At 35.9% G+C, this 12,616-nt stretch overlaps 1 protein-coding gene across 9 annotated transcripts in view; it reads right to left on the bottom strand.

The window, feature by feature from the left end:
- PIK3CB (phosphatidylinositol-4,5-bisphosphate 3-kinase catalytic subunit beta) overlaps positions 1 to 12,616 on the bottom strand; it is a 117,844-nt gene that overhangs the window by 29,701 nt on the left and 75,527 nt on the right. For all 9 annotated transcript variants that reach the window (XM_087740127.1, XM_087740128.1, XM_087740126.1 and 6 more), the window contains 7 exons: positions 12,305 to 12,528; positions 9,399 to 9,581; positions 8,967 to 9,137; positions 7,987 to 8,064; positions 3,543 to 3,794; positions 2,871 to 2,967; positions 1,829 to 1,959 (listed from right to left, as the gene is read on the bottom strand). In XM_087740127.1, coding sequence (XP_087596253.1) covers positions 1,829 to 1,959; positions 2,871 to 2,967; positions 3,543 to 3,794; positions 7,987 to 8,064; positions 8,967 to 9,137; positions 9,399 to 9,581; positions 12,305 to 12,528 — 1,136 coding nt within the window. The remainder of the gene's footprint in view (positions 1 to 1,828; positions 1,960 to 2,870; positions 2,968 to 3,542; positions 3,795 to 7,986; positions 8,065 to 8,966; positions 9,138 to 9,398; positions 9,582 to 12,304; positions 12,529 to 12,616) is intronic.

Here is a 12,616-nt window from a genome sequence, read left to right as displayed (position 1 = left end):
AAACAGCTACAATGTTACTCCTGATTCAACAGGACCTTCACCAGGAGAATCTGTCTGAGATTGGGTATCTCACTCTCTTTTCTGAGGGAGAAATTTCAGTATCCCCACAGAAATGGAATTAATTATCAAGAAGTTTAGAGCTCTGATTTTCCCAGTGATACTGCAAAACAGTTTCTTAACTCTAGGGAATTGCAAGTAGCAAAAGTTACTGGGAAAAAAATAAGAACTGCTAAAAAAAGCACATTTTGTAGCATTTCCCCAAAGTTAAATGCTTTCAGTGAATGTTTCATTACCAGCTCTGCAATCACTTTGTAAAGATGCTCTGGGATTTTCCTCTATCTGATATGCAGGATTTCTCAGGTACACTTCAAGAAGGGGGCAAAGCCACAAAATAAAAAAAGCCAGCAATCAAACAAAAGTTACAAGGGATGGTGAAGACCAGCCGCCACTACCTTAATGTCAATATCAGATAACTTACTCAGTAAAATCTTTTCTCTGTATTCACCCCAGCATTTTAACATACTGAAAACTTGGTATCGCAGGTACAAACAAAAGGAACAAAGCAGCTAGAACAAATATGCGATTACTTAAGAAACATACGTTTACATAACATGTCTGTAACGTGCACATAAAAGCACCTTCTATTTTCTCTTTAGAAATTAAATACATACAGTGTAATGAGAAAAAAAACTTAAAGCGTTACAAAGGAACCAATAAAAAAACTGACTAAAATATGTCTGGCATGAAGAGTAAACTGGTCAATCAAAATTAAGAAGGCAATTAGTCAGTACTATTTTAGCTCTTAAGGCATTTCCAATGCCATTTTAACACAAGAACGAGTACTGCGCCACCGGGGTGGGGCGGGGACACAGACACACGACACAAAATCAAAACAAACCCCAAAATCTATCTTGTTATTTGATTTCCTTCTGATGAACCTTAAACCCCAAATCCCTCTTTTGATCAAGCTGATAAAGCTTGGTGGTTTCTGTCTTTTTGTTCATGCCCCCCAAAGGTACAAAACCCTCAAAAAAAAAGGGGGGGGGGGCAATTTTCTCTAAGTAGTTATTAACTTTCCCAAAACCAAAATTCAGGCTAACGTATGGATGAGTTAAACCTTGTTTGTTTTTTTTCAATGCATCACTAGCTGTCTGTTTTAACACTCATTTTATTACTTCTTTCCTGGTCTTAGCTTTATTTGCTGGTTTGTGAACAACTCGCTATCTAGTGTTCACACTACAGACACTTACACATGTATTCCAAGTACACACTTCCCTTCTAGACAGACATTCTTATCCATATCTGTAGAAAACTGCAGGGCAACTTAACTGGATTTAGTTCAAGAGCAGACCATGAGAAATCCCTTTTCATACAGTATTAAGAGTCTGTTTATCCTTAAAAGGATTTTAGCTCATAGAGGAAAGAACTGTCCCAAAGAGTGGGTAACATACATTTGTACAAAGAAGTAACAGATCTTTATAGATCACAGGCAAGCACAGTTTGAAGGTTTCCAGAATGGCAGGTAAGTTTAGCTTTTTGTAAGACCATTGATACTGGAAACTGGTTATGCTTCTGATCCTCAAGAGACTATGTACAGAGTATTTTTAAAAGTATAGATCTTTAAAATACTACCTGAAGACCCTGAAGTCAGAGCACTGGTACTCACACAGTGCAAGTTTGTTAGCATGTTAACTACAACTATGTTTGCAGTTATGTTAACTGAAAGGCAGGCAGTAGGGAATTCAGTGGAAAAGGCAGTGTTCAACGGAACGAAGAAATAGCTATTTACACATAAGCACTCACGATGGCTCTTTATGTCATACCTTACCTTATCAAAGGGAGGGTAATTAATAGGCTGTTTTGAATATTCTTGAAATCTAATGTGCAGAGCTGTTGCATTTTCAGTGTAAGGGTTAGTCTGGACGGTTCCCATTGGATTCAACATTTCTTCAAGTTCATCTGAAACGTTAGACAGAACAATTACTATTACAGGGCAGCTATGCATTAAAATTAAAAATCTGAAAGGCAAAGACTCAATAAGAAATTGCTTACTGTATACAACAGACAGAAGCACGTTTTGCTGCACAGCACTTTTACGACAATGCACTGTATTTCCAGCATAAACTACCCATACCTCCTACATTCACAAATGTTGGATTATCTCCCATTAAGAAACTCATTTTCTCTTTCCAAAATGAACATAACAGTCAAGGGAAGCTGAGATATCCCTATACTGAACTAAATCCCAGTAAGATCAGCAGCTTCTGTACACCAGTATACACACTGCCTCTATATCAAATAGTACAAAAAAAGGAAGATCGTTTTAAGCCAGATTTCTTTCAGCACTACAGCCAAGCTGATACAGGGTTTCTCAGGATGGAATGAAGAGTGACATGGAGATTTCAGACACTCTTACTAATCAATCTGAATGTCGGGGAAGGAAGATTTAAAAAAAAAAAAATTCTAATTCACATTTTTTGCTGATGCAAACAATTGGCACATACAATACAGCTTATCTATTTAGTTTAGGATGCAGAGCACAGGGAACCAAATGAAACCTAAACTGCATCTTAAACACAGGTAACACTAGATAAAAACGTGCATCTATTTTTATGTGATTTTCCTTCTATAACAGATAGAACTTTTAGAATACTATTTCCAAGCAGACTCTTGCCCTTCTTCCCGATACGCAATACTTTCAGGGAAGAGATTAAGACATTATATATTTATCCACATAAAAAAATACAAGTAGTAAAGAGATTACAACAGGATAATTGGACATGCATACAGTAAATATTCTACTATTTGATACTACTCCTCTTTAGTCTTGTAAGTATTTAAAGTCCAAATGTTAAAAGTTAAAACTTTACCAGGAAATGATGACCAGCTGTGCAGTACCAGTTCTCCACTCTTCAGCTGTCCTTTATAGTCAAATACCATGGTATTTACCCAGGCTACAGGATAATGCTGTTAAAGAAAAGAATTTTTACATGGAAACTAAGATGCCAGTGAACATTACTGGGCAGCGAGCACTACAATATAAGTAAAATTGAGAGAGTTGTTTTTTTAAAAAAATGGTGATAGCTTTCAGAAAAGCAGTTAAACACATGCATGGTTTTCAGTATGTACTCCAGTACCACTGAGGACAATAAGACTTAATTTTAAGGGTGTCATGCTGCCAGTGTAAAAATACACATTTCCCTGAATGTGAGCCTAGATGGTGCTTTTTTCATCTTTTCCCAATCACAACTCATCTAGAGCTCAGAACAAAACTGACCTTTTAAAATACAATTCTTTAAACAGTCATTTGCCAACTGGCTTACAACCAAAATTTTCATGCCTTTTTCAGTGTCTGAGAAGTCTGAAAAGTTGGGGTTTTTTTTTTTGTAGCAAGATGTGCAATTCTTAATACATGTGCTCTTTTTATTTTTTTTTGTCATTTTGCATTCTTGAACACTAAAGTGAGGACAATGAAAGATTTCTGAATACTCATTTCGATGTAATTCAGAGGTACAGTCAAGAAAAACAAATGAAATAATTACCACTTTTCCTGCTTTCCTAATGGTTTGGTATTTGGAAGGATTCATTGCCTTGGTTGACTTTTTAGTTTTCATCTTATCCATCACAGCATAAACTGCAAAGCAGAGCCTTGCCATTCTTGGTAAGTCACAGACATTTATTTCAAACTCTAGTACTTCGTTCCAAACATGGTCACTTCTCCCAGATATTTCTGTGCTTACAATAGTTTTACAAAGGAGCTCTGTACCATGGAAAAGACCGGCTCTAACATGAACCTGCAATAAAGAAATGAGAAATTTTAAGCTTGCCACAGAACCTACAGAATTCTGCATAGAATATTATACAGAACAAATATATATGCATTTAATCAATATTTATATCTTAAAAGAAATACTAATTTTGAGGTTTTAAAATGAACCAAACAATTCTTGATTATAAATTCTTTTTATTTTGCTATTCATGTTCCTGCCCAAATCAAAATATATTTGTTTAAATAATGTTGGCTACCAATTTTTTCAGTACTGAATTACTTACTTTACCACATATGACCAATAATAATAACAACTCATTTGTAGTTACAAATACAATATATGGATATACAAATGCTTCTAACTGAACATACTTAAAATGGAAGAAAATCATAGGAAACAAGTCAGCAGAATGAAAAAGGTAAGACTATTTTTCTGAATACAAGTTCAAATCACCAGGTAGAACCAATTCGTGTTTCTAATGGAGAAAAGTTTTGGGGTTTTTCAGCTTAAGAAAAAAAAAAATTCATTTTTTACTTAAACTGTTTATAAAAATGTACAGAGGGAACACTGCTGACCTGACATCAGAAATTACCTGTAATACTAATAACAATCTACGTAATTCCCAAAAATTCTGTTTTGTCTTCAGTACCCAGAAACCAACAAAACCAGCCAGCTTGAATGATAAAAATAAGGAACAGGAAAGGAGAAGGGCAAGAAGAGAAAGAAGCTGCAGTTATTGGCACTGAAATTAAACACATTACAGGTCAGTCCTAAGATGTGGCTCATTTCTGTTTAATAACGTATGTACACAGAAAACTGCATGTTTCCAAGTATCCATGCTCTTGGACAGTTTCAACAAGAATGACAAGGAGGTCTTTATTTTTGTTGCCTGAGCAGACAACAAAGAGAGAAACATGTTCTTCCAGGTAATCTTCCAAAATACCAGGGCGGGAGACAGACACCACAAATGTAATCCTTTGGTCAACACCAAAAAGAAGTTCTCAATGTTACGGTTAAATGAGTAAAAGGTGAATTGATGTTTCAGGTTCCCTATGCTCCTCAAACAACCTTCCCAATATTCCCTTTAAGCTATCATATTATTTCTGAGCACTGTAAGGGAAAGGCAGAGAGGTTTAAAATTTGGTACAGGTTTTGGATAAAAATAATTCATCTTTGAATTCCCAACTAACATAGACATCTGTTCTGGGAGAGAGCCTATCTTTCTCTCCTTCAAAGAAACAACAAAACAACAGCGTGATCAACATCAAAGCAGTCCCAATCTCAATATATCTTTTTTGGCTACAACAACTACCGCTCAGCACCAAGTTCTCCATACATAAACTAGCTCAGATGAACTAGTCATTGGCAAACTGTAATACAGTTTAAATGAAGTCATGCTAGAGAGCAGACCTGTCTTCAGCCCAGAAGAATCCCTGGAGAAGGCATTAATAGCACCAACAGATGGTCTCCAAACAACACCCCTTCTGATCACTCAACTTCTCTAAAACAATTGCTACCACTGATCAAGAGACTGCTGTCACAGCATAGGCATTGGCAGAGGTATTAGGTCTTGGAGAACACACTGTTATGGGTTACACTCCTCCTTGATACAGGTACCATAAGAACATACATTATTAAACTGACTCGTTGACTTATATTTATACAACCCCAATTTCACTTCCAAGCTTACAATCAACCACTGAAAGAAAAAGTTCAGTTTAGAAAACTACAATCACTTGAATGCCAGCGATCCTCGTAAAAACCACTATTATCTATTTTCACCACTGAGAGTTAAGAACAGTAACATGAACATCCATGAAACAGATCACATGAAAGTAATCTTACTTCAGGAAATCTCAATGTATACAGACCACGTGTGTGTACATACCTATAGGTAACAATATATACAATCAAAATTATGGGTGATTACATTTACAGGGGTTTTTTATTTCTCTGTAATTAAAGATTGCAGCTTTATATTCTTCAAAAAGGAAGTACTTTGGCTGATGTCAGAGAACTGATTAAAATCAGTTGGTTCATAACCTTTTTGAAACAATTCACCAGATGGTCCTTTATTAATACATTTGGAGATTCATTATATGTTCAACTGAATTTATAATCAAGTTCCTTTGCTGAGCTAAAGATATCTTATAAAAATGTGATTATATCTAGCGCATTATCTGCTTGTGCTTTAACACCAGCAACAGTAAATATTCTACAATCTGCCTTTTTTTTTTAAACCAGGGGTTCAAATTCACATTTGCATAATTTTGAATATTGTTCTTTGACTTGCTATCATCTGATATTGTAACGATATGCCACCACACTTCCCTGACCTTTCTTTTACTGTATTAATATAAAAAGCATAAGTGATCAAGTAAAATTTGATAGTAACAAAGCACTGTATTGTTGGAACACATTGCTATTTTGCCTGCCTTTTGGCTAGTTCTAATCCTATGATTTCCAATCCTGTTAATGTAAGCGACTGGATCCTAATTTTATTCTTTTCATTCTGATACTCCCCTTTTACTAATGAAACAGTATGTACCGATGGTGCAGCCAAAGAGCAAGACAAAAAGAAAAGCAATTTCAAATGTCACGTATTTGGAAAATTGGGTGTTAGACAGCTGAATGAAGTCACTTGTGCTCTAGGTGGAAATACTCAATCCAGCTCACATTAGCAGACTGCTATCCATCTGACAAATGTTTTGTTTCCCACTACAAACACTGCATTTATGAACCCTGTTGGTGGTTTCAGCAAAAATGGATGAATATCGGCTTGATCCAAAGCACAATGAAACTAAAAGAACAATGGCAGTGAATTAAACAGCCTTAGAATAAGGACTAGGAAACAAATACATTCTCAATAGTGGCAATTCCATACTAGCGTAGGCAGACAATGCAGGGAAACACGCACAAGCCTGCAACGTTACTACATGCATTCTTCTTGAGCAACTACAGGACTTTAAAGTTTTCAAGATTAAAAAGCATTCAAAATACTAAATAATACTTAGATAATATCCACAGGCACCAATACCAAAGAATTGTCAATTTTTCCTAAAGCTTACAACCAACTTATTTTCTTTTTCCTCTAAAAGAATACTGAAATTAACCAAAACTCACCGGGGGGGACGGGGGACGACACACACGACACAACACACGACACGACAACCAACTAGCTTGATAGCTATCATAGCTTGATAGTTATGTTGCTTCTGAAATCCACTTTCTCTTTTCCCTTCCCTTTTCTTTTAAAAACTTTGAGAGGCTACAGAATGTGGAGTTAAAAAGATATTACAACTACCTAAATAACGGTTTAGACAAAGAAAATGGAAACATCTGTTTTTGCAGACATCCATTTCCACAGTCAGAGTGTCTCAGGTAGTAAAATCATAACAATGGCGCATTTAGCTATGTAGTAAAATCTAGTATTGCTAATATACAAGGAGGTTGTAACAACACTTTTGAAAGAAAAAAAAATGCAGAGTATCCCGAATAAAGCATCAGAAGAGCAAACTTCAATGGCTAATTGAATTTCTTCCTCATCTACATGACTGGCTCTGTAATTTATTGATTGCCAAACAAAATAAAGGAAATGCATGTTGTTCTACCTCACAGGCAAGTGTCTTGTGAGGTCTTAAAGTAGTTGTGCAATAAATTCCCATGTGTTAACAACTAGTGGTCTGTAAAGCAGTCAGTAGCTCAGTCATGTACATTTTTATAGGAAGTGATACTACAGCTTTTTTTGTGTTCAGCATGTTTAGAAAATAAAAAACAGATTGTATAAAAGCATGCACTCCATGCTTAGACTCACATAGAATATATTCTGGACTACAAAAATACCTTATGTTCCACTGAAAAATGTTTAATATTTAATCTGCTTCCATTTGTCAGGTGTTTACAACAGTTTAGTTTGAATAAGCTTATTTCACACCAATATCAGTACTTCACAATACCATCTTAAACCAAGTACCATATAAACACTCGCGTCATACTCTCCATGATTATTGATAATGTTCTAATGCACATATCCAACTTCAGACAGTACAGCAATACTTTAGCAATAAGGCAAGATTTTTAACCAATACTACCAATATAACTAAAAATGCTTACGCTTTTGCTGAATTGAAATCTGTATGATTTTGAGTTCACTAAACATTGAAAATCATTCAAATGATGAACAGAATGTCTTCTGATACTAGGCATAGTTACTTACTTTGGCATTTTCTTCTGTATTTAGTTTATTACCCTTTAACAGAATAATCTTGAAAGGGTTGGAAATATCCCATACACTCTGAGAAGGGAAACAAAGATACAAATTCATTCTTAATCAATGTAACATTGAGACCTATTTTACAGCCTAAGCATTTTAAGCAGAAGTCATAAATAGAAACTAAAAAAGATGCTTTTTTAAAAATATAAATTTGAAATCTTAAAAAATAAATTTGTTATCATAACTACAAGAGCATACAAGATGCCCTAAAGGGAAAAAAGTTAGAAAAAACAAACATTCAGCTGAAAGTGGGGTGGGAGTGAGAAAAATACATTGAGTACTACTTGCTGACAATTCAGAATAACCCTTCAAATTTATTGTTCATTCTCAATATATACAGAGGGCATAACAGAGCAAACTCTGTCCACATTTCTTAGAATGACAGTACATAAATTATAACTGTGCTATAAGGCCAGAAGCTTAGCAATAAAGGAAGCACCATATTAAAAGAAAAGTCAGTTGTATATTATGGCAAAAGTTGCCATCATTGAAGTGGCAACACCATGCAAGATACCTGGGCTAATACAAGTGATCACAGACCCCTACTGCCCAAGCTAGTGGAGCCTAGACATTGTGTTGAAGCTGAAGAATCCAGGTTCTCTGCAATAACTTATCCAGTTGCTGGTAACAGATTATTACCTGCTTTTCCAGGTTGTGAATAAAAACAGAATCAATAGCAATGGAAAGGAGACGGGGGGGAAGAAGGAGGAGGGATGAAGCAAGGGAAGGTAAGAAATTTCCAAAAAGCCTTGAAGGCTGCTATTTCTGATGTAAACCTTCTCACAAGCAACAGGAGACTCCGAGTAAACCCAGGTGACCTACACTGGAAAACAGTAGTAGTAGCACAAATCCCAGGCATTGCGATTTATATTCCACAACTCACTGTTCCTTTTGGATATTAGATATTCCCCGTATCAACTTACGGTTGTTGTTCTTGTTTTTTTTGGTGGCAGAGGAAGAGGAAGGTTGGATGATTTTCGGTTTATGGCAGCTTCTATGGCAATCATCTCCTGCTCACACATCTTCTTTATGGTGCAACACTCAACTAGAGTCAGCTGAGGAAGAGTCCTGTTCATCACACAGTTGCGTATATACTAAAAGCCCATGGAAAACAGTTGTTACCAGCTAGCAGACTATTTCTACGGCAACTTTCAAATCAAAGAAACAATAATATATTACAAAGATACAATGGAAATTGTGCACATGTATTTTACAACTGAAGAGGGCAGCAGACACGAGGAGGAATTGTATTACTGTTCAGCACAGCTGACCATCCAATGACACAGGAAGCAAGGTCAAATTTAGGCCAAGGCACTAGAGGACTGTTACAGTAAGTTCCAAAGAGCTTTATGTACCTGAAACTGAATTAATGGGTGATCACCAAAAACATATTCTAGCCTTCCACTAACTTGCAGCACGTAGTCAGCAGGATCAACTTCCTCATCTTCTTTTCCATGGATAGTCAAACGTTTTCGGATTGCCAGCTCATTCAGCTTGATGGGATTCATGTTAGGAGACACCTGAAAACTAAATACATCCTAACAAAACACAAACAGGAATACCGAATGTAAAACTTGTCATAGTCAGACATACAAGGCTTAAATCATAGCATACACAATAAAATAGTTGGAAAAAACAGTCTATTTTAACACTTAGAGTTAATCTCTACATCTTCAGTGCAATCAGAGCAACAGTCACCCTAAAAGCTGCAAAATCGTCAATTCCCAAACTTTTATAGTATCAGAAATACTTTTAAGAACACAGAACTTTAACTGATTCAGTAGTGATTTAAAGACTTCTGGATCAGGATATCAATCTAGAAGCTTCTGGTTTAGAATGTGAATGAGGGAGACAATAAATCATGTATACATCTCAAGGTATTTAGCAGTACTAGATGTGTTAATTTTTCTTCTTTCTGGCCATCAGCAAGTCAACCTCTTCCTAGGTACCACTGTACTCAAAAGAAAAAGAAAGCTTCAAGTAATAAAGCAGAAGAAACTGTTAGTGTGACTTAAGTACAAAACCACCATCTTATTTGGAGGAGTGCAGAAAAGAGGGGTAGCAGCCAATACCTGTAGCATTCTGAATACAACACGGAAAGACTCTGCATTTTCAAAGAAAATTTTTAATCAAACCTTTAGAGGCTATCTACATATTTCCAAAGTATCTCTAATTTTTATGCATTCCAAAAGGTACAGGTAAGATGTTACTTTCTTCTTTAAATTAAAAAAAAAAAAAAAAAAAAAAAGGTCAAATTCATTTACAGTTCCTAATGTAAAAGGTTGTCTGTGAAAACTTTCATCTGCCCTAATCTACCACATTATGCTCTGCACACGTTGATTTGCAAAGGTTGATTCAGCAAGTTCCGTGTTTTTGTTTTGATTTTTTTATTTACATAGACACACACACACTCCTGAAGATGTACACATTCTAAAAGCAGTTATTTACAAATGTGAAGTGTTGTCTGGCTTACATTCTTTCGACTTGTTCTTTATTTATACAGAAGTTTACTGGTAAGAAGCCAAGCTGCAGTAAAGGAAAAATCTAACTCTGTAAAGTCAGGCAAAATTAATTCTGTATTTTCTCAATTTCTGCATGGCTCATAACAGCTTCCCCCTTTCAGAAAGCTGTCAAAGCATGAAGGCTTCCTTCTCCTGTCATAACTGATAGTGGGTAGACAGGAAAGGACACTTTTTCCTCCCAGGAAGCTGGTGCTCTATGATGGCTGCCTTACTTCCAAATTGTAGGTCTCTACACGTATGTCACAGAAATGGGGATCAGTCTCTTTCTCTTGCTCCAGAGACAATCAGGAAGCTTTTACAGCTCACCCATGCATTCTAGACAAAAAGTAGTTTAATATTGCTTCCTCTCAGTCTTGCAGTGCTCCTACTGAAAGAACACAGCATTCCCCATACCTTCCTATTTAATTCTCCTGAGATGATTTTTAGTACTCAGTGCAAGTAGTAAAGTCTGGAACAGAGTTTACTGCTCTAAAAAGCAGCTCAGATTTGAACTGTTAATAGCTTTGAAGGTCAGAACTGGCAGCAGAAGCATTCAAAACATTTGAAATGTCAGCAGCCTAAGCTATTACAGTGGCAGGCAAATACATTCTGTAGCAGCATGAACTTTTGCACTGCCTTGGTACCATTATCACATGCATGTATATACACAATATCTTAATCAAAAGCTGACAAACACACAGATATTCTCACTCCTGGACAACTACAAGTCTTTTACTAAGCCAAAGAGGACTGGAAAAAGGTTTTGTCATAAAAACACCTATGCATCCAACATCAGCTAGCGTTACTGGTGACCAAATTTAGTATTCACCTCTGCATTTAGTGTTTCCAAAGCCAAATATGATTTTGCCACTTCGGATTTTTTATTTTTTAAGTTAAAAAAGATAGTACGAGAAATAATATAGCTTTAAATAAAATCAGCTAAATCATTAGAAAATCAGTATCTCGCACCTAGGTCAGAATGGACACCAAATATAGCCTGATATATTTACACACTTGTGAGATTTAAAGATTTCCCATGCTGATCCCTCACTTATCAAAAAGAATACAGTGCAAAAATGAATAATGGGAATGCTGAACTCAAGTAGAATCATAGCAACTTCAACATCAAAAAAATGAAGCTGAATCATTTTAGATGGAAACTAAAGGGGTTTTTATTTTAAAAATAAGCTATGGATTTGTTAGCTGAAACAAAAAGGTAACTCAAGTCTCAGCTAGTGTTTTATTTGTCTATATATATGTCTAGCATAGGGAATACTAATTTCTCTTTTTTTAAAATGTATTGCTCAACCTAATTAGCAGATCAACCCCAAAGCTGTTCAACAATGAATCACACACAAACACAAATGTGTTGAATATGATGCCTCCCAATTCACCAGCATCTCCTGAGCCTAAAATTGAATGTTAGTGAAGCAACACAGTAACAGCTGGCCAAAAAAAGTCCTGACAACTTTGAATTATGTTTTATATTTAAACAAACATGAAATAATACAGAATATACAAGTTGTACATTTTGACTTTAGAAACAGAACTGCAATTTGACTTCAGAAGTTCAGTTCACAACCACAGGTTCATGTCCTCACTTTCTTTCAAGAGTCAAGGATTCTGGTGAAAGAATTTGCATGTTAAAGCAAACAGTATAATGTTAGTATTCTATTTCATTTACATCCTTGATCAATCACACGCTAGTTCAGATCAGGATCAAGAACAGTACGTGAAATGTGATGAACAACTGTTCCTACCTGGCAGTTATCAAAATGAACAGCCACTACAAGATTTCCACTATAGAGCTTATCTTGGAAGCTCTCTGGGATAACAGGTTCCTGTTCTGGTGGGTAAGTGTGCTTTAACCAGTCCATCCAGGAGAGACCCACAAGCGACTGAATCTTTTCCTCACTGATTCTCCGCATCTTAGCTCGGAAATCATTCACTTCAGGATCTTGTAAGGCATCGAACTCATGGAGACCTGAAAGAATTCAAGCAAGCAAAAGGATACATACCTGTACTAATACTGCCTATCTATTTACTAGCCCACTCAAACCTTTATTATCTCT

This window comes from Nipponia nippon, unplaced genomic scaffold (genome assembly GCF_047370975.1).
Source record: "Nipponia nippon isolate SJK-2023a ecotype South Korea unplaced genomic scaffold, ASM4737097v1 scaffold_7, whole genome shotgun sequence".
Classification (NCBI taxonomy): Eukaryota; Metazoa; Chordata; class Aves; order Pelecaniformes; family Threskiornithidae; genus Nipponia; species Nipponia nippon.
This window is presented reverse-complemented; position numbering and strand designations above follow the sequence as displayed.